Here is a 24339-nt window from a genome sequence, read left to right as displayed (position 1 = left end):
TTTTCAACGGGATTTGTTGCAGGTAAGGGTATGTATGTATTTGACATAATATGTAGATACTGACTAATTATCTGCAGCTCATCTTGTTACCAGTTGTTTATAAAAGTATATATTATATTCGATATTTTACATGACTGGTGGGTTCTCTAAGCCGAAAAGATCCGTAAAACAAAATAGTGTCTTGTTCCGTATGAACGAATCTGCACTAATACTACATTTAGATTCACATCGTAAATCGATTCATTTCTGTCGTCAGTTGTCAAAACGAAAGTACGGTTGATATTCAAATGCATTACTTTTCTCTTTCCGGGATAGTGTTTTAATATTTTGACGCTGCATTAACAAATATAAGTGTATATGAAGTGAAAACACCAAAAATAAACAACGGTTGCGATAGAAACCTATAAACTGTTAGATGCCCATAATATCACTTTAAGCAGAACCACCAGCTACAGGATGAAGCTATGATTTGTTTTGTTTGTAAGATGTATAAGTTAAATATGAAGTTGAAGTTATGACCTTACCATGGACATATTTAACGTGTTTATATACTATTTGAAAACATGTAGAAATAGAGAATACTATGTTAGTGTGATTGTGTACTTAAATTTATCCCACGAGTGAAGAAAGGTTTACATGGCGAGGCTTGCCGAGCCTTGTAAGCCCTTCTGACACGAGTTGGATAAATTTAAGTACATAATCACACTAACATAGTATTCTATTTATCCTACAATATTATTTAATTTATACCTAAAATAAAAGCAAAAACACATTAAATTAACTGAATCTAACATTGCGTAGTAATATTTATTGTGATCTTTCCTGTTTACGGAAATCGAAATAGTCCTTAAGAATTCCACGCAAAAGAAAAGTAACGAGCCAAAATATCGCTATACGCCTCGATTCAAATTTAATCAGCGTTTCAAATGTAACACACTCAAGTAGAACACAGACGGTTGTGTTCAAGCTACAATTCTTGTTTCACCACTGTAAAAAAAAACAAAAAACAAACATGGCTCCTGCCATTTTGAAATTTACAAAATGTGTAGACACATACCGTGGCTACGTGAAGCATGATTCAGCATTTATTCCCGCCGATATCGTTAATTTAAGTCTTTAAACAACTCTTCTTTTTACACACTTTATACTTACTTACATAAAATTATTGTTCTACTCACCGAAGTTGTATAATAACCACGTCCATGTTTATTTTCGTAATGTTTAATTTGCTTCCATGACGAGTTAAAATTCTAGACAAATTTCTTCATCGCCATCCATCTTTTCCATATTAAAGCACTGGATGTAAGCAGGCAATTCTTTGTGGATAGACATTCTTTGATCGACTGACAAAGGAACGACTAAACCATCAAAGAAATTACCATTTTAATTCGACATCGATTTCCTTCGAAAATATAAAGAACAATTCACTGACACTTTTCTTAAATTTAATCCATCAATTGTTCAACAAAACATCGCGTTATTCGAGTACATTCGACATTTTAACTAAATCGAAAATGCAGTCTCACCAGTTTCATTCCAGTTTTATATCCAAACACTGTGTTTTTCACATTCATAATATTATAGTAATCTTGTTGTTGTTGTTGAATCTAATTATGGCGTTGTTGTCGCCTATGGTCTCGTTGTGTAAGTAATCCATCGTAAACACACACACACACACACACACACACACACACACACACACACACACACACACACACCCACACACACACACACCCACACACACACACACACACACACACACACACACACACACACACACACACACACACACACACACACACACACACACACACACACACGCACGCACGCACGCACGCACGCACGCACGCACGCACGCACGCACGCACGCACGCACGCACGCACGCACGCACGCACGCACGCACGCACGCACGCACGCACGCACGCACGCACACACACACACACACACACACACACACACACACACACACACACACACACACACACACACACACACACACACACACACACACACACACACACACACACACACGTAAACTCGTTAAACGACTGCGTACCCAACGACCTAAATGACGCAATCAGGGGTGAAAGGCCAAAAAAAAACTAGTCCCTACGTAATGTTCTAAAAATAAGTACGGAAGAAACCTGATCTAAAAATAACTGTGGAGAAAACCTTATCTTTTCTTTATGAGTCGTATTTGTTCTGTAAAATCATTTAGCTGTAGGATAAAACAAAATATGTGTACAACCTTCATTCTATACACAACCTTTTGTCTGTTTCCAAACGACCGAATCAACTTTGTTCAAATTAATTATGTATTCATTTTAAAACTTACACTTTAGAGAATATTTGAATTAAAACATTGTAAATAAGAGGAAATGTATATCTATTTTATGTATGAATATTTTGTTAATTCGCTGTGACCAATAGTTTGAAAAATGAATATCTTAAAGGACAACCAAGTTCTTGTTCTGGACACGTTTATCTCGATGACGGCGCGGGACGGGCAATTAGTTTGGAACCCGGCATTGTATGACGGTCTGGAGATGATCCGCTTGCCCAGTGAACAAGTCTGGCAACCTGACATCATGCTGGAAAACAAGTGCGGTTCCAGTCTAATTTTCAACATTTACTGATAGCTCGGTCCGTAGTTTTTAACGAATTTATTCTGAACATTAGATTTGGAGCTGCTTTACGCATTGTTTAGTTTATAATTAACGTATTTTTGTAGCTTTGCATTTAGATGTTGAAAATACCATTGTGTTTCGCATGTCATTTTTAGCTATGCTGTTTTTGGAGAAAACCCGAGGTATTGTCATAGCCAGCTCGTCCGCCGTCCGCGACGTACAAAAACCTTAACATTGGCTCTAAAATCAAAGTGCTTCCAACGACAACTCTGAAACTTCATATGTAGCTGCACCTTGATGAATTTTACAAGCCACACCAATTTTTGTGTCACTAGGTCACAGGTCAAGGTCACTGTGACCTCTAATATAAAACTTCTGACAAGCTTTCATTATTCAAAACTGCACCCGCAGCCGAGCGTTGGCACCCGCTATGCGGTGCTCTTGTTAATTAATTGCAACGGTAACACGTTTAAGAACGTGTTTTGAACCCTAGAATAACTAAGCTATAGAAGTAAAATTCATACTGCTTGATGTGTATAAACCGAGTTGTTCAATTAAACCATGTCCGTATTTGGATTTGCAGTTCGTTTTATATGTTTTGTAGTAAAAACTTGAATTCATTAATTAAATAAGTAAATACAATCGAAACGCGATTACACGAATATTAACCGGACCACATCGATTATGTATGTTTTTGTTAGTACATTTAATTTATCCACTGAAGCAGATGTATCTATATGTTGGCAGTGCAAATCAGTTCCACGGGCTGCATAGCGGTGACATTAATATGGTCATCACGTATGACGGGTTCGTCTTTTACGCGCCCCCTGTGAAAATCCACTCCTACTGCAAGGTAATCACGTGTATACTTAGTTACTCGTATTAAAGGGGCCTTTTCACAGATTTGGGCATGCTATGAAGTTTGTCATTAAAAGCTATATATTGATCAATGTAAATATTAGATACAAAAAGCTTCAGTAAAAAAATCAAGAATACAATTTAAAAAAGAAAAAAGGTAACCCTCAGCAGGGCTCGAAGCACTGATCCCTGGATTCCTGGAGTAAAAAGTCTACCACTTAGACCACTCGGCCATTCATCCGAATACGATTCCAGCTTTATTTTATACTTTATATAATTCTCGTAGTTTCACAAAATTTAACGACAACAACATAACTCTCCAAATGATTAATTCGTTTCGCATTGCAAAGCTTTATCATTTTCGGGTTTTTAAATCTTCAAAAGATGCATATAATTGCTCTTTTAGAGCATGGTAAATGTTCCGTATTACTGTTTCCTCACAAATATCATAACTAAAACGAAAATTTACGAATCTGAAACAACGTTTTTTTCAAATTTGTCAATTTACCCAAACGTGTAAAGGCCCCTTTAAGTCTAATATGGTGTCAAAAATACACATACAATAGTTCTTTTGTCTAACAAATTCTTTGATATAAAGTCGCACAAAAAATAGTTAACAATTAAGATTTCAAACTACACACGAATAGATATTTGCCACGCTTTGTGAAAAGGGAGTTTAATGCATGTGCGTAAAGTTTTTCCTATGTTAGCCTACTGTATACAGTCCGCTCAGGCTAATGAAGGTCGACACAACCCGGTTACTCTTGATTTTTGCTAAGAAGAGGCTTTCTTGAAACAAAAATTTAAAAAAAAAACGTAATATATCGTTCCTTATTAGCCTGCGCGGACTGCACAGGCTAATCTGGGACGACACGTTACGCACATGCATTAAACCCCCTTTGAACAGAGCACGGCTCATATTTGTTTTTGGTTTATGAAATTATACATGGTACGCATTAATATAAGTAACTGCAAACACATAATTAAGATAATGTGCATGGGTGTCAATGTAGACAATAAACTAAGCAACATTGATATCTACAAGCGCACACAATCCATTACACGTGACATTACACCAGGACTATGGCCACAGCTGTGATTAGCATTATAATGATATTGATGCTAATGGGGGGGGGGGGGTGATGATGGGGATACACACTATAATTATAATTAGCGTGACTTTAAAAAGTTACATTTTGTATGATCGTGATGAAATCTCTATATCGATGGAAATGCTGATGAGCTGATGATAAAGACGATGGATGAGGAACCAATTACGTACACATATACTTACATGTACACACGAAAAAAAACGATGGTCAAAATGATGACGATACAGATGAAGAATGGGGAACCATGATGCGCATGCAACTACATACATACATATATCTAGGATCTGGCACTAGTTGTCATATCATACCATATATTATTAAACGAGTTCAGGAATTTTGTCAGTAAGCGAGCCTTTGGCGAGCTTGCTAACGAATTTCCTGGACGAGTTTATTAAAATATGGTACGATATGACAACGAGTGTCAGATCTTTTTTATCACATGCTTTTGAATGAGCAAATTAAATAAATATTTACGCAAACATAATGATAAATCCCGAATATTGTTTTCTTTTCGTGACGTCATTTGACGTTGCAACGTCATTTAAGCAAAATAACAAAAGGCGATTGGTCAATCGAACGAAAACTAAGCCAATGAAAACGCTCAAAAAGTATATTACACATGTGTAAGATAAAAATATTCGTAATGGTTATATTACATGGAAACAGGGTATGGCATGTGATCAATACTTGTACACACAAGAAACTATAATTATTATTTGGAAATTGTTTTGAATCGATATTACGTTGAACTAAAAGTTTATTGTTTCAAACTCATGTATAAGTATTAAATTTAAGAAAACGATTATGTGTAAACTATAGGTTGCACAAAAACATAAATATATATCAGAGTAAATAAGAGTTCAAAAACATATAATTGAGTCGCGCTCTGTGAAAAGAGGGTTTAATGCATGTGCTTAAAGTGTCGTCCCAGAATGAACCATGGCTGTCTGTTGCATTTTTAAGTACACAATCATATGACCCCGAATAGTGACATAATTCTATTGAAACACTTTACTTAGGTAAACTACGCCAAATTAAAGCAGGGAAACGTCGTGACGTGCAAGCTGACGTTCCTTTCGTGGACGTACGGAGGTGACGTTATAAATCTTCACAGAACAAATTCCACTCTTGTCTAATATATTTCGCCTAAATAGGCTTTTTCAAAGTTTGTTTTAACAAATTAACTACATTTTCTTTCTGTTTCAAGAGTGGAATTTGTTCTGTGTAAATTTATATTTATCCCTACTGGATACAAAACTGAGTAGTTATACATCTTCTCAACAATAATGATGCGATAACGACCTCCGATTTCGACACCCATTTCATTCGTCAGTGGCAGTACGTGACGTTGAACGTGACGTCAAATACTACGCATGTTGTGTTGAGCCCTACGTCAAACTGAAGTACGTCATCAAACTGCGCTATGTGGATAACTAACATACATGAGAGCAGAGTTCTATTGGAACCGAAGTGCGTTTTGCATTGCATTATTGTTGAGACAGTGGATACTTTGAATGCAAACTGTAACAAAACAAAAACAGTTTTGTTCCCCGTAATGCTTTGTAGGTTATAAAATATTATGCTTGCATACTTGAAAACTAGTGATACAACTTTTGTAAAACATGCACATACAGCAAATGTTTTGTGTAGTTGACATATTTTCAATTATAAACGATCAAGTAGTGGTGAAGTTCCTCTTTATGAACCTTGAACGTCGTTTTTACCCCCATATAAGTTATTTTCTAAAAAATAAAGCGTCAAGAAAACAATGTTGTATAGTGCATTACTTTTCTGGCAGAAAATTGAAAAGATTCCAATATATATTCTAGTGAATTGTCCTATTATCAACGTGTTTTAACGATTGAAGAGGGTGTTGTAATTGCGATCGAGGTAAATGTACATGCAAGCACACATTTATTCCAGAAATCGAATGCTTTAAGAATAAATGCTGAACGACGATTCTTATATTTGATTTACTTTCATTGTTAGTTATTGTCTTTTTTATTGACAGTTGATATCGAACTATAATTAAATATAAATTCAAGTAAGTCATACAATCAAATGTCAATTATTGAAAATAAGGCCGGATTGATAATAATTATTAACAAATAGCTTTCATATATTAAACCTAAAAAATAAAAAGATGCTCCGCAATATTAACTTGACAGTTGATTACACATTTATATTCAATAAATAGAGGCCTAGACAAACAGCGTAGACCCAGATGAGACGCCGCATGATGTGGCGTCTCATCAGGGTCCGCGCTGTTTGCTCAAAGGAATTTCTGTAAGAAATATTCTAAATCTAGAAAAAAATATATTAGACATCCATAAATTTGGAAATAAATTGATCCAATTTAGAAGGATGGGAGAGTGTTCTAGGCATAAATGGGTTAATTGTCTGAAAAATGCTTTTATGCTTTCGCGTCCGTCTGTCTTGGGAAAACCGTGAGTGTGTTAGAGACAATGATAGAACACAAATTAAGTCATTAATTATTATTTCTCGTAAATATGGTACCTTTCGTTTAAATCTAACACAATGTAAAAGCAGTTCAAACGACAAATTTGTATCCAACACAGTTGGATGCAAGCCATTTACATGTTACAGGGTTAAACAATACGTCACTCATGTTGAATGAGATGTGTAAGACGTATCATTATTATCGAACACGACAAGAACTGAGTAAGTAGCGTTAAGGGCCAGACATTATTACAAAGCTACCGACGAATCAACATGTAATTTAGTCTAGTTCTGAGAAAACTGGGCTTGATGCCTGTGCGTTAAGTGTCGTCCCAGATTAGCCTGTGCAGTCCGCACAGGCTAATCAGGGACGACACTTTTCGCTTTTATGGTATTTTTCGTTTAAAGGAAGTCCCTTCATACCGAAAATCTTGTTTAGGCGGAGAGTGTCGTCCCTGATTAGCCTGTGCGGACTGCACAGGCTAATCTGGGACGACACTTTACGCACAAGCATTAAGCCCAGTTTTCTCAGAACGCGACTCAATTTAACGTGCACCCCTAAAATTGTGTTGGGAGTATACTTACGGGATGAACATAATGATGATATTACAAATATACGACAAGCACAGATCTAACGGTTCTCATTTGAAAATATTCGTGTAAGGGGAACATGCTGATATGAATTTATCAACTGGTATCAAAACTATATGGGCCGTGCTCGGTGAAAAGGGGGTTTAATGCATGTGGAAAAGGGGCGTCCCAGATTAGCCTGTGCAGTCCGCACAGGCTAATCAGGGACGACACTTTCCGCTTTTCTATATTTTATAATTTCAAGGAAGTTCCTCCTTACCGAAAATCAATTTTAGGCGGAAAGTGTCGTCCCTGATAAGCCTGTGCGGACTGCACAGGTTAATCTGGGATGACACTTTACGCACATTCATTATGCCCAGTTTTCTCAGAACGTGACTCAGTTGATTTTGTTTGACGGCCAATAGCTTATTGACTAGGTGTGTTACCGCACTGTCACGGGATATTGCGAGAATCAAGCAAAGTATACGTTGGTTTTCGTGTTAAATGCTTTTTGCATCAGCCTTTTAGCTGCCCCTACTGTCTTTTCGGTCAAACAACTGCTTTGTGCATGACCTGGTAAGAAAGTTCTGTGTTCGAATCCCCCACATTTATTTTTTTTTTAATTCGGCGCAAGAAAATTGACAGCCGTTGTTCGATATCAGAATATCAGAAAATGATATTCTTGACATGTTTTGCAATTTTGCTATCACCGTGTGTGTTCGTGTGTTAGGTAATGGTCAATTTTGTAGAACCTTTTATAGAAGTTGACCGTTAAAATGTATTCTTGTCCGTTGAAGAGGAACAGATCAGTGGCGATAAGCTGAAGGGTCTGTCTGGGAATGCGTTAGTTAGCAGAGGTTCTGAAGGCATTCGCATTTCATTGAGTTAGACAAGTTGGGCAATTATTTACGTAATCGGTTATTTGCTTAGACATCTCCCGCCAAAACAACAAATCTTAACACGCTAGTGTCTGGGTGATTCCGAAGTGCGACGAATGAACTTTTTGCACCAGTTCTTATCGCAGGGACGTTTGGATGGCTTAAGTGTTACCTCTGAATATCAGACCATCCTCCGCGCTCAATTCGTCACGGTGATTAAAATAATATTCTGTGATGTTTCGATCACAGTTGCTCCTCTTCTGACACCATGTTTGGTAATTGTGACACTATTGTGTATGTGACTTTTATCAATCTCAACTCAAGTGATAATTAGCTAACGGATGGCAATAACAACACAACACGTGTAACCACTGGGAAGTTTAATATACAAGTGCGCCATAAGAAACAGGGTACCAAGTTAACATGGTTGAAAGCTATGGTCTATTTCACAATACACACGGTGTTAGATATAGTTGGTTCCTTTTTAGAACAAATATTATATCCCCAATCCGCCTTGTTTTTTGTTTCAATAAAAGACATGAGTGTATGACGTTCTTGCTTAAATATGTCACTTAAGTTTCAAAACCAGCTATTTATATTAAAACAGTTATTAAATTAAACATTATATTTAAACTTTGTTTTATCAAATATATGACCCCATCGTCTAGTTTATATCTTTAATTTATGTTTAATCTGAAAGTAAGCACGTGTTTACAAGTATATTTACTAAAATCACAACATACGCTAAACGTTCAAATCGTTTGTAAGCTATGTTTCTGGTTGAATAACTTGTTATAATTTGTTGCAATTGTCTTATGTAATGCTCGTGCCATTATGCAATGTCTATACGTACTCTTTAACTATATAACTTCACTTCAAGATTTAAAGACGAGCAGTTTCTGCACTCGCAGTTGAAATTAAAGTGATGTACATTCTTGACTGATTTACAAGGATAACGCTATGTTTCATTGACACTGTTATATAGAAGTTCCTTCAAAAACATACTGTCACCTTGATAATTAATTCTTGATGAAGTTATAAGTATATAAACATAAAGCGACAATTTTTCTTAAGTTACAACGAATAAAGCTTCAATTAAAAGGTTGACACTTGATCGATTGTCATAAATTTATTTAATATCCTTGCAGCAAGACGAAAGTACACTCTATATGTAAATATATTCCAATGTTTGGGAAATTACAGCGATAATCTTGTGGCAGCAAGACAAAATGCACTCTATGTCTAAACATATTACAATGTTAACTTGTTAAGATCAACAGTCGGTTGTCTGATACTACAGAAAAGAAACAGATGAACTGTCGATTTTTAAATTAAATTGAATTTTACGGTGTAATATGTTTCGTTAATGTTAGATCTGCGACAATACTGTATGCCTTTTAGATCGGTCACATCTTTTAGATCGGTCACATTAGTTTAGTTTGAATTCATGGATTTTTCTTCAAGTGCAAAGAGGGCTAAAGTCTGCGAAAAAGATTTCATTGCAGTGAAATTGCGTCAATGACACACGCTTCGTATTTAAACGGAAGTAAAATGACGGATATTAATTGAGAAAGCTTTATATGTTAGCAAACACGTAATTATAAGATGTGTAGTTTTAATGAGATATTTATCATCGAATTTTACAAGTGAAACACTGGAAAATAAAAGATTTCAAATAAGTCTTAAATAATGTTCTTTTTTTCTGTGTTATGTGTATTGTAATGCAACTCACTTACTGTTTAACGCCATTAACTACGGTTTTTGTGCTAATAGGCGTTTAAGCAAGTTCAACAATTAACAGTTTTTGCAAAACGTAAGTTAATTTCTGTAATAAAAGTATGTCATCGATTAATTGAACTGTCATTATTTATACAAAAAGGATAATGGAATTTTGTAATGAAACACTTACAGAACTTCTACACATATTATAATGATAAAAAATTAATTTAATAAAGTATGTACTTTTACCTAGCCTTTTTACATTACCATAAAAAGTGTATGTTTAAACTATAATTTTTTGTTTTTCTACGTGTTATTTGCATATTACATGTCCAAAAAGCAATAGACACGTGTATACAGAAATACTTTTGCATCGGACGACAAACTACGCATTTGCATTTAGTCCGGTTTTCCCATGAACATGGTCAAAAACTGATAATTCTTTTAGTGTTTTCTTGAGAAAAAAGCATATCGATCTGTATATATAATACTGTTACATACACTTTGCAATAAATTCTTCAATGCATTTTGTAAGTCTCTCTCTATCTAAAGATGTATGTTTAACGAGAACAGCGAAAAAGCTGAACTAAACAGATCGTCATATGACCTTGGTTTTATTAAACAATTAATATATGATTAACCGATTTGAACCTTCAGTGTGTAACTCATGATCTTTTTTCTACGGACCAAAGAAACTAAAGAAGACCGATTCCAACAAAACTTTTACAATTAAATTATTCTCGTGTAATTCCACCATAATTACACCATTATTTCTCTGCAGTCATGTTTCAAAATTTCCTGATCATAATGACACTCAGTGAGTTATAAGTCTTACAACAACAGCTTATAGGATCTAACTGATAATCATCTGTGTACATAGTATATAGCCAAAGTGTTGCAATCATCACTTTAAGATAATATATTTTGTTATAAATAGGACGTTGATACAACAGTAGAAGACATTATACACATTTTTGCTAGATGTGTTTTCAAAATTAAACTGCATTCAGGTGACAGCTATTTTGTGTTGATACATATGTGTTCATTCGCATTCATTTCATCTGCAGACTAAAAGTAATGCAATAGTACAGGATAGGTAAACGTCTATAATCAACGTTCGTCGACATTTTATTTTGCAACATGGCGCGAATGGGCGTTTTCATTGCTACTTATTTTAAATATAAGTAAAGGATACCTTTACAGTTTCTACGTGATACAGTTAAGAAAATATGGGCTATAATGTTATTTTAACATGTTTGACCACGTTCGTCTTTATTTCAATAGTAATGTAACACAGTCTCGTTAGAAATTGTATGCAATTAAAATTACTGTAATCATAGTAACCAATTTTAATGCCTGTAAATTCTATAGTACTCAGGCACTGGCTCTACCTTGCGAAACAGCCTACGTACAGGCACTAAGATATATTTCAATACTCAGCCAAGTGTTAATTTGCTTTGATGATCTTTTTTCCTCAAACTTTCGTTATTTATGCTTAGCTACATATTATCGTGAACACTTTAATATATATGTTCATTGCATGCCTTGTAAATCCAAGAAATATTATCTTGAAAATCATCAAATTAGCGTCATTTAACACTTTATATTGCGATACAAGTAAAACAATATATAGAGAATAACAGGTAACTGCCTGCTCTTTTTGTAATATATCAGGCAAGGCTTAGAATAATATAACGGCGAGGCTTGCCGAGCCATGATTTTATTCGTGCCGAGCCTGATTTATAACAAAAAGATCAGGCAGTAACCTTTTTTTTTTCTGTTTATCATACCGCTTCGTCCCCGATTTTAAAAGAAGTAATACAAAATCGCTAAAAAGCTGCAGTTTTAGCGGGAAAGAATATGACTTTTGTCGTTGACGTCTTAATAATGACGTCATGAGCACGCGCGCTTAATATTTGTAAAAAAAATGATTTTTGCTGTTTGTGTTGCATTTTGTGTTTAAAATATATAACATCTTGGTATCAAATTGTTTGTTTTGTTGAATCTGATTCGATTTTACTTACGATGATTTCTTTATAGTTGATTCCGAGTAATATGACCATCCTCCACACATGACTGATATACATTCCACAGGAGGCCGTTTTATCAACATCCTTCACTAACGATTTCATTTACGATCCGCTAATACCCGTTTTATGAACGCTGTCGTAAGTATCGAGTCGCAGCTAAGATTTTAGCTAAGCGTACGATCTGGAATATCGCGAACCAGTCGAAAAAACTACATCTTATATCACACGATTTCCCGCGTTTATGCCAAAAAAGCAAGATGGCCGACAAAGAAAACGGAGGCAAGTAGCAAATGATAGTGATGATTTACTTATGATAGTAGTAAATATATCCACTCATGTCTTCAAATATTTTAGCGTTTGTGTCTGTCAATATGTCTCGTAATTGATACTGATTTTTATTTAAATTCATAGTGTTAATTTACACCAAATAATAAAAATGCTTGTATGCATTTATTTATGCATTTATTTTCTTGTTATAACGAAATCATATTTTCGCGCGTATGGCACTGTCAGTGTCAGCCTTTTAATTGACAAATCTTTAATGTGTGTTTATATCATAATGTTTTGTGGTAGAAGAATATTCGAGTACATTCGAGTTTTTTAATCAATACATTATTCATATGCCTTAAATTTGAAGAAAAGATTTTATTTTCATAATTTAGTGTTTGTTTTTAGAGTAAATTTATCTCTCTTTTCAAGTTATATTTTCATCTTATGAATTTCCACTTCTTTCCTTATATATTTATCTATTCTGAGTATATAAGGATGAGTACTGTGTATTTATTTTCGGCATAAAATTTACTTTATTACCCAGTGTAAATAGCGTTAGAATAAATTTTTAATTGTAAACATGAATCTGAAAACTATCTCTCAATTTCAGAGTGAACAACATTGGCTTGTGTAGCCGCAAGATATACACAGCTATCAAGAAATGGACGGACATTATTCATTAAGGTATATTAACTAATTAAATCTCATGACTCTTACCTTACTCTTTTAACAATATTATAGAAAAAATCACAATTCAGTCACATGTAAGATTTAAAAATGAAAGTCAGTCTGGAAGCAAAAGGTTAAATTTGTACTTTGAATTATACATTAAAACTTAATGTAGTTAAACTATCGAATTTGCACCGAATAATCGTTTTCGTTTATTGTTTGTTTGCTGTTTTCTATTGAAGATAGTAGTCATTCTCCAAGCGGAGGTACTGGTTGGGATAGATAGTGGTTTTGGCACATTTCAGTCCAGTTCATGTATGTATATATATATATATATAATTATATATATATTACCTATATTCATGTATTTGGTATCTATTCATCACTTATTTCTTCATCTTTGGAATTTGAATATGAACACAATGTACTTTCTTTTCAGGCGCACAGCAACAAGCATGTGTGAATAATGAGAGCTCATCCATCACATCAGTTGAACATGAATTCAATTGGTAAGAGAATTAATCAAGTACACAGTATAAAGTTAGCACATTTATTTTTGTAGGTGTGTCAATGTTACAAAAAACAAAACAATGTGTATCATAATCATAAATTAATTATGTGACAAAGTTTGTTATTGATAAAGTTACTTGGTGACAGATACATTTCACTGTTTTAATAAATGAATTCTATCAAAATGTCTTGTCATTGAAGTAACATGTTTGCATGTTCGACAGCTCATAAAGATTGATTTCCATATTTAGTAATGCATATTTATCGTTATATACAAGTAACTTCACAAAATACCAAAATAAAAAAAATGTGTACACTTTCATACATAAAGTTATTATGGTGATGTATTAATTTATATATGTTATTTAACCCATTTTGCCTAGCGTCTAGAACCAAGGACTTGGCAAACAGCGTAGACCCAGATCATCAGGGTCTGCGCTGTTTGCTTAAAATAATTTATGTAAGCAATATTCTAAATATAGAAATAAATATACAAGACACCCCTAATTGTGGAAATAAATTGATCCAATTTAGAAGGATGGGAAAGTCCACTAGGCATAAATGGGTTAAAAAAGGTTCATCAAATTTCACAATACCAATTGTACAATTCAACTGGATATTCTTTTCTTTTTTCAGATAAGCCACTGAAGACAAAAAAGATGTAAGTTCCATAAAAAATATAGATTAACTAATTAAGTTGCTTGATCATGAATTTGTAATATTGTATAAAAATAGATTTTATGCAAATAATTTATATTTTAACATAAATTTTACAACATATTAGAAATAATGACCACACTTGAGGATAGCCTAGATATTATTAACAAAAACATTATGACCAACTTTCATCAACATAGCATCAAATGTGGATAATGCATGAAGTCGGGCATAGACAGACCACAATGGCTGACCTATAGCACTTCATGCATAAGTGAGCATGACACAACACCTACATAAATAAGTTAATCATGTCTATAAGTGCTGCATTTTATCCTACAACATAATCCACTTCCTGTGCCTCAATAAGTTGTTCAGACAGTGGTACCTGCTGATCTATGCATAATTTGTGTAGGCGCATTCATGCATCCACTGCTTGACAGCACTTATCGAGTTTCATGAATAAACATCCTCCAGTTTTATGAAGACACCTGTCGACAGAGAAAAACAAAAAATATTACCTTTGAGATTAAATTACAATATCACATTTATTATCAATGATGTTTATTATGCATTTTATTTGATTGATAACTTCAGTTATTAATTGAATTTAAGACTAATATGGGTAAATAAATAAATAAATATAACAAAGTTTGCAATAATCTACGGCATCCATTTTTATCAACATATGCACGTGCATATATAAAGCAACTTTAAAATCTGTTTCAAATGTGTTTTTTTTTACTAGATGTGTCTCCTCACTGATGCCCCCACTTCAGGTAGAGATACACAAACATGTCCATCAGTCATTAAAAGAGACAAGAGTCTTCAGAACAAACAACATACGTTTATACGATTAAAACTTAAAAAAAAAATTACACATTACTTTTACAGCTTCAATTCCTTTTTTAGGTCATTCATTTATGCAAAACCCATCCACAGATATACCGACAGACAAGAGTGGACATTCCAGTGCAATGCTTAAGGCTTCTTTCTTTTTACATTCACTAAATTGTTATGATTGTGATGTAGATGTGATGATTACAATGTTGCTCTCAAGGGAAAGATATTAAGCATTGCACTTTTCAATCCATATATTTTGTGGGTTAATATATGGTAAATGGTGCCATATGTTGATTAAAATAACTGAATGTTTTTAACTGTTATAATATGACCAAAATAAACATAGATGTTGTAAATGTAAATACCTTAATCTACTATAATCAGCTGTCCAAAAGCCCTCTCAACCACAATCCAACAACTTGTCTGGGCATGGCTGTACCTCACCACTGCATCTGTTGTTGGCCTAAGCAATGGCGTTAATACAATAGCCGGAGTCGACAAGTAGGTATCCCAGGTGGTTTTCTTCCAGGAAAGGTCTAATGAAAAATTCAAAAAAGCTAGGTTAAAGTTGGAACAATCATCAGTTAAATGGTTTATTAAGGTAGCTATAAGATGTTAATAAGCTTAACGCAATCTTAAATTAATTTCAATTATAAATTCAACATTGATTTGCATCTTTTATGTGTAGATACAATTAATTTTATATAAACTAATATAATTTAATCTTCTCTGTTTGTTAAAAGAAATTAAAATGTTAAATTATGTATGTGCATTTAACACATTATATGCATCTTTTGACGATTTAAAAACCCGAAAATTATACAGCGTTGCAACGCGAAACGAATTAATTAATTTCTAGAGTTCTGTTGTTGTCGCTATATTTTGGGAAACTACGAGAATTACTTATATAAAGTAAAAAAATACGTGTAATATTTTGTTCCGTAGGATGGTCTAGTGGTCTAAGTCGTGGTCTTTTTACTCCAAGACACCAGCGGTCAGTGGTTCGAGTCCTGCTGAGGGTTAACTTTTTTTTTCTTTTTTTTTAAATTTTATTCTTGATTTTTTGCTGGAGCTTTTTATATCCAATGTTAACATTAATCAATATAAAGCATTTAATGACAAACTTCAAAACGTGCCAAAATCTGTGAATAGGCCCCTTGAAAGGCAATTCTTATCGACATGACCTTCGTTAGAACGTAAATTGACTGGCAGTATGCAACTTAACTCACTGTTTTTGTCTTCCTCTTTTAAGTGCAATTCGACAGCAATTATACATCAAACTGACACCCTAGTGTATTGTTTATCCATGCATTGAAGTCTTCTTCGATAAAGAACGTGCAAAGAAAAGTGCAACAAATAATTATATAAATGACCATCGCTATAAAATGTGACACATTTTATAGTCGATTGTTTACCCATGCATTGAAGTCTTCTTCGATAAACAGTTTATTTGCGACTTAAGCATATACAGCTCATCGTCAAAAACAATAAATCAATCATAAATACATATACATACACATGCGTCAAACTAAAAACAAATGTTAATGCATTTTTACACATAGATGATGTTTGTGAGAATGCAATATGAAAGTGAAGGCTCTTAATTGTTAAACAAAGTTAAGTAAATGATTATGATCCGTTAGTTATTGAGAAAAATAAAATATAAACATTATGCAGTTAGAAATTATTTACAAACTCACAATTTTGGGGAAAAAAATATTCTCTCATAAGCCTATAAATTTTCGGATCTAATTTTAAATGCTTTTATACAAAAATTAGCTAGACGTATTAATACTGATTTTCTAGTCTCATTCAACAATCGTAAAAATTTAAACATACTTGGTCTTCTTCTGTAAAAAACAGGTATACATGTATTTCTAATATTATCATATAAAGGACATATAAGAACAAAATGGTACTCATCTTCAATTTCATTCATTGAACAAAATGTACATGTTCTTTCATTTCTTGGAATATTTTGGTGCCTACAAGTTTCTATAAATAGAACATGGGAAGACACTCTCAATTTTGCGATTATGTTTCTAAATTTCGAATTTTGTCTAAATAAATGGATCTTTCAAAAATGGGTTTCAATTCTGTGTACAAATATAGTGATGGAGAGTAATTAACATCAATTCGCCATTTTGAAATAAACAAATCTTTTAATCTATTGCGAAACATTATAATAAAGCAATTAACATTAACAGATTCTGGATATAACCATACTTCATTAAAACCTGACTCTTGCAAGATTTTCCGAACATTTGATGTCCATGACTTGGAATGAGGATTATCACATGCTTCTTTAAATTGTTTACGAATAATTTTACTTAAAATAAATTAAGAAGACTTCGTTGAACAATTTTAAGAAATAATTAACTACTCGCAAATATCGACATATATACATCTGGTATCTCCCTACGTCGGCATACAAAGCATTTGAATTAGTAGAAGCTTTTACTTCTAAAGCCATTTACAGAATTTGCGTTGTACACGCTCAATATTTTCGGTTTTAGTAAACCCACATACCTCGCTTCCATAATTTAGAATCGAGGCAACATATGCATCAAACAGATTTAACATTATTTTAACAGATACATTCAATGATTTTGTAACAGTAAATAATACGTTCATCGCTCTATGCGCTTTGGCTGATAAAGTATTTGTGGCTTGTATAAACGAGCCGCTGCTTGAAACTACTATTCCTAAATAATTAAAATTGTTCACGATTCCAATTAGATTAGTATTGTACACCCATCTATAGCCTTGTTTTAATCTGACTTTATGAAAAATAACAATTTTTGTTTTTTCGACATTCACCGTTATATTCCACTTCGTGCAATACTCAAACAAATTGTTCATGGATGATTGTTAACCCTTAGAGGATTCTGAGATTAGTACTGCGTCGTCGGCGAATAATAGAAGATAAATGGATAATTGATCAATTGTAATGCCCGCATTTATATCAGCTTGTAAGTGCAACTCAATGTCATTTAAGAATAATAAAAACATTATTGGCGAACATATTTCTCCGTGTAATAACCCGATGTCGGATTCAAATAAATCGGAAATACTATTCATATGTTTGACACCTAATTTAATCTGGTTATACAAAGAGCGAAACACGGACAGGAGTTTGCCATCGATACCGGACCTAATGAGTTTAAACCAGAGATGCATACGATCCGTTAAGTCATATGCCTTTAAATAATCGACAAAGCTGCAAAACAGTTTTTGTTTATTATTGATATGACTTTCAAGCAATGATTGAAGGACAAATAATGCGTCGACCGTACTATAACCCGGTTTGAAACCGAACTGTGTGTCAGTTAAAATGTCATTAGCTGTAGCCCAATTTTGTAAACGGCCATTGAGTATACTCGTAAATAACTTAGCAAAACAACTCACACGGGTTATACCTCTATAAATTGTTGGGTATTGAAGGATCGCCTTTTTATAAAGGGGGATAATCAGACCCGTTGACCAGCTGTGAGGAAATTTCCCGGACTTGAGAATATGGTTAAATAACAATTCCAATGCATCACCTATTACATGAACACTTTCTTTAAAGTATTTGTATATTATATTGTCCGAAGAACATGCCTTATTATTTCCTAATCGTTTTGTTGCCATGATAATTTCCTCGATTGTTATGTATCTGTCGAGCTCCGGGTAAATACTTTCAGAGTTATGGTTACTGTCGAAATTGCGAACAAAATTTATACTGTTCTCATTATTTATATTACCTTCGTTTTTAGCCAGGTTTTTTAAGTGTTCAACTAACTCATTTAATTCAATTGTTTCTCCGTTAGGATTTGGAGATCTTTTTTTGAACATTTTCCAAAAGTCTTTAGGTGACTTAGATTTCATGCTATCCATTTTGCATCCTAAAGTTTTATTAAAATCTGTCTTGCATTTACGACAATAATATTTATACGATTTCTTTTTCTCTAATACTGACTGTCGATTGCTCTCGTTATTAATTTGGTAATAATTGTATAAAGCATCCTTATATTCTTTACGTTTACTTTCGCACTCCGCATTATACCATTTTTGTTTATTTTTGTCATGTGGATCGAATTGATTTCTATCGCAGTTAATAGTGTGCGCGAAATAAGGATTACCTTTAGACGTTTAGTACTGAGTTAACAGTGATGCTAGTTCCTCTGCATCATCGTTATTATCTATCCCTCGTTTTAAACTTAACTTGAGATTCGCAATGTCGCCCGATAATTCTGAAAGGAAAGCTTCCTTGTGAATAGGATTCCATTTCACAAAAGTTTTTCGTCCTCGCTTATATGTTTTGTTAGTTGTCCCATTTTTTAAACTAAATTCAAGGGGAGCTTGATTAGAAAATTCCTTAAAATCTTGTATTGTAAAGTGCACGATATTTACAAAATTTTCCGTCCGTGTTAACAGATAGTCAACTAAACTCTGCCCATTGTGTGTTAAACATCTTATTTTACCAATATTATTATCGTTATGTAATTGTAGCCAAACATAAATCTAGTAATGCGTCCCCGAAGCGGTTTGAATTCAAATCACACGTTGCTCTAGGCATAGGATGGTCAATGTCTATTAAATCAAGATTACTTAAACTACGATCATATGCAATATAATCTAGTTTTCGACCAATTCTTGCATTTAAGGTTCATGTAAAGTGTCAAAAGATGTATTCTTCAAATAGGGATAGTTCAATAAATATTATGTCATTTAATTCAACTTATATGTTAATATGCTAGTAAATACTTGTAGAACATATCAGTAAATGAAAATGAAAAAAATAAATATGCAAAATGTTGCTTTTGAAGACTTATACATTGCATGCATGAAAATATCAAATAACTAACTTAATTTTTTGTTAAATTTAACAAATTCCTTTGGTGAAAAGATTGTATACACTTAATTGTAGGTACTACAAATGAAAATTCCACACAACACACACCAACAATCCTAAAATATGCAAAAGAAAAACATCAACAAATGTCAAAAAGTAACAAACAAAATTAGGAACTACTTTATGTATGGTGTACCAATTGGGACATTAAACTATATTTACTATTTTACATTTGTTGTAAAAGTTACTATATTTTAATTTTAATGATAAAAAAGTACTAAGAAAATATATATTCTGTCTGCATGTGACATTTCCTAATACTATACTGTTTACAATGTTTTACTATAGCCATATATTGCAATATAAGGAAAAATGTCGCACCCCTTGGCAGCCATGTTTTTCAAACAAAATTAACAATTTTCCAACTCATCAAACATATAATTTACACCAATTTTATGAACAAATTTCATTCAAATCACAAAATAAATGTGGCCTCTATAGTGTTAACAAGGTTTCACTATATGTATATAAGGACAAGTGCCCCGTCCTATTGGCGGCAATGCTTTTCAAACAGATAAAAACATTTTCAAATTCACTTATTTACTCACAATAGAGTAATAAGTATAGTCACAAAATGACACAATTACAAAAGAATGAACTATACTAACAAAAGGAAACACTTTAAATGTTCATTTAAAAGTACATTAAAAGACGACTTTATGACAACTTTCAAACATATGACGACCATGTGCATGTCACTCCTCGAACACCATACACGATTTTTTCGATTAATCTGTGGGCATAAAAACATCCGGTTTCAAGGAAGTCGACCGACCACTATTTCAATTAAAGATCTAGACATAATATATGTGTGATCAGAAAAAATGAATAATACAAATGTATTGCAAACGTACAAATAAAACAAAGTAAACACTTACCTTTCTATAAAAACCATGTAAGCGTTCAAAAATGCAATTGTTATTGTCTGGCCATGATGTCTGGTTCAGCTAGCCGTTATTTGCCGGAAATATATTCGAAAAATATTTCGTTTTAAAATCGATCATTTATAAATTACTCACGATCCGTTTGTTCTAAAATTTGTATAATTTATTTATGAGGTAATTTCAAGTTATGTTATAAAGTAAATATTTAATATAAGCAATATTTAACAAATTCGCAAATACGAATCAATGCACATTTCTGACCAAGATGGACGACCGATGAAATTAAATCGGGAGGAGAGTCAATTATATCAAGATTCTCTTCAAATAGTGCGTTTCAAGTAAGTGTCATTGTTATGGAGATATTATGAAAATGATATATTTTCATTAATTTTATTTGATAAGATCATAACTCTTATTGATCGCATGCTATGCTCGTGGAAAGTTAGTATTTTTCCAAAATCTATAAATAGCGACTCATGGCATTGACATGTTCATTTTGAAATACGCATAGTGTCGTTGTGGGGCTGTATTGACGCAATTCAATGCTAGGAGTACCTTACATATAACTTGCATATACTGTTGGTGTTTTTATTTGGTGCATTTGTGTTTTTTTTAATGAAATTGAGAATTTGCCATACATTGCAATATTTTTGCTAATTATTAGATTAAAACTAACAGTTGTGAGTGTTTTTTTTTATTGTATACATATATGGAATAAAAATGTGATTATTGCAACCATATGTAAATTGCATTAATTAATTTTGGGTATTACTGATCATTTTTATATTTTAAAATTTCTTCTATGTGGGGTCATTTTGGGACTTTACATGAACCTTAAATCGCCCGTTACATAAACCGCACCTAGCTCGCTGAAAGAATTAATATCAGATTCAATAGTTTTATAAAATATCTCCATCAAATCGTGGGTGAACAGGTGAATTTTCAGATGCAATATATGTCACAGCAATATACATGTCATTTTCAGTATTAAAAAAATGTTGATCAAGTTTAATCCATAATAGACAATCTATTTCATTTTTAACAACTGAAACCCCTTTTCGTATATTATCGCGAATACATGAAATAATTCCACCACTTGCGCGCTTCGCACGCTTATTTTGATAACGTCCATATAAATGTATTGGATCACTAAATCCAGACAATTTAATATTCGATTTTGAGTTTGTCCATGTTTCAGTTAAACAAATAATATCAGATTGTAAAAGTAATTTTACAAATTCCGGTGATGAAGACTTGTCCGTTGTGAGCCCCTCAACGTTCCATGTTACACATTTCACAACACTCCAACATTTCTCCTAAGCATTCGAATTGTATTCACGACCGTCGATGAATAGTTTATCCACCCTCAGGTAGGCCTCCTTATTCTCTTCTCTCGCCTTCTTCATGATTGGAATAAGCTTTTGTCGGGTTTCCATTACCTCCCTGGGGTATTGTTCCGATATACCATACGGGGTCCCTTTAAGCTCTTTGGATGCCTTCCGCACTTGTTCTCGATCCGGATAGTAAGCAAATTTGGCTACAATAGGCCTAGTTTTTGCGCTGTTATACCGACCTTTTCTATGGACACGGTGCAATTAAATGTCCCTGGATGCGTTCTCGATTCGTAATTTTGATTCCATGAAGTCCAGTATTTTTTCTCTTCACTGTTCATCTTTTTCCTCGGGAATTTTGAAGAATAGAAGATTATCCCGCATGCTTCGACATTTAAGATCAGTGACTTCGTGCTGCATGAGGTGTTCATGGTCTTTCAACCGTCCAGTTAGCAATTCAATTTCCCTTTGCTTTTTATTTAAATTCTCCAGCATAGTACAGTCATATTCGCGGCTTTGTTCGATTTCTCTGATTTTGATCTCAATTTGTGACACTTTTTTGTCCATACATTCACATTTCACCTTAAGCGTATTCATTACTGATTGAATGGTTTCTAATTGACACTGTTTTTTATCTATATTGTCCATCCTGCTCAAAAGCATGTTAAGCACTGTGGTAAAATTTTGCTGTGAATACATGATATTTGGAGTTGTTGGCATATTGAATTGTCCATACCCCGGTGAAGCCATGTTCATAAATTGACTACTTGGAAAATTTCTGTTATTGTTAAAGTTACATGGCTGTGGTAACATTGTATTGAAAGATTGACTTGCCTGCAAAAATGAACCGTTTATTTTTGGCGATTGGATAGATATAATCCAGAACAAGTTTACACTCATTTCTCACATACTTTTCACATTTCACTTCTCATTTATAACGTTTATAACTAAAAAAATATATAATTTTATCTCCACTGATTTTTTTTAAACTACCGCGCTGACGCATGCGCATACAAGAATAAGTTAAGATAAAGAACGTGCACAGAAAAGTGCAACAAATAATTATTTAAATGACCATCCCTATAAAAATGTGACACATTTTATAGTCGATTGGATTGGTTTGTATTATATCTTGGATTATATCTTTTATTTCATGGTGTATAGTTCTATAATATCTTCCAGTCTGAATCCGGAACAAAATTTAAATCTAGTTCATCTTCTGGAGAAATTGTGTATTGTCTATAAACATACTGCAAACACCTAATATATAGTGAACTAAACGTTAAATGTGTATATACAGTAATTACTATATTAGTAATGTTATTACATATGTTTTAACTTGTATTGTATCGCATGCAAAAGCATCCGTAATCATATAACAATTTTCGCAACAACAATTTTCGCAACTGCAATACCCAATTACGATTTTCATTGTCACAATCAGCTACAGCTTGTGTATCTACACGTGTTAAAAATATTTGTAAAATGTGGATGTAATTTAAAGCCTATAAATGACGATACGAACATATATACTTTCCTACGGTGGGCATCTGCCAAGTTCATCGTAAAGATCGGCAGTGCATGTGCTAGAAGGGACATTGAACACTCGTTTGAACAGTTGCAAATGTATTTGTTCAATTTCTTTACATCTGTCACGACCTTAACGTTCAGACTCATAGCTTTAAACTAAACAAACCACTTTGTTTTTCAAATTCAAACGTGCATAAGACATTTTCATGGACAATTCTATGCACATTAAGCTATTAATTTCCTAAATGTATGTATGCCTTTTTCAGCAGTCCGTTTGTCTGTCCAATCTGACGGAAAACGCTTATGACGTGTTCGAAGTAAACACTACAATAACAACCAAATAACACCTTTAAGGTTAATGGCAATGAGATGTTCATTTATATCAATCATATAACCTTCGTCACACAGGACTTGCCTCGTTACGGCGTCATCACATCACCAAGGACGGGCTGGTTTCTTTCAGAGAACGCCTGAAGACAGCCTCTGAATAGAA

General features: G+C 33.4%; 1 protein-coding gene across 1 annotated transcript in view; it reads left to right on the top strand.

The window, feature by feature from the left end:
- The first annotated feature begins 2458 nt into the window (after positions 1–2458).
- LOC127872813 (neuronal acetylcholine receptor subunit alpha-10-like) overlaps positions 2459–24339 on the top strand; it is a 38908-nt gene continuing 17027 nt past the window's right edge. Inside the window, exon 1 of the mRNA XM_052416232.1 lies at positions 2459–2603. Within this exon, the coding sequence (XP_052272192.1) occupies positions 2491–2603 (113 nt within the window). The 5' untranslated portion in view covers positions 2459–2490. The remainder of the gene's footprint in view (positions 2604–24339) is intronic.

Source organism: Dreissena polymorpha, chromosome 3 (assembly GCF_020536995.1).
Source record: "Dreissena polymorpha isolate Duluth1 chromosome 3, UMN_Dpol_1.0, whole genome shotgun sequence".
Taxonomy (NCBI): domain Eukaryota; kingdom Metazoa; phylum Mollusca; class Bivalvia; order Myida; family Dreissenidae; genus Dreissena; species Dreissena polymorpha.
This window is presented reverse-complemented; position numbering and strand designations above follow the sequence as displayed.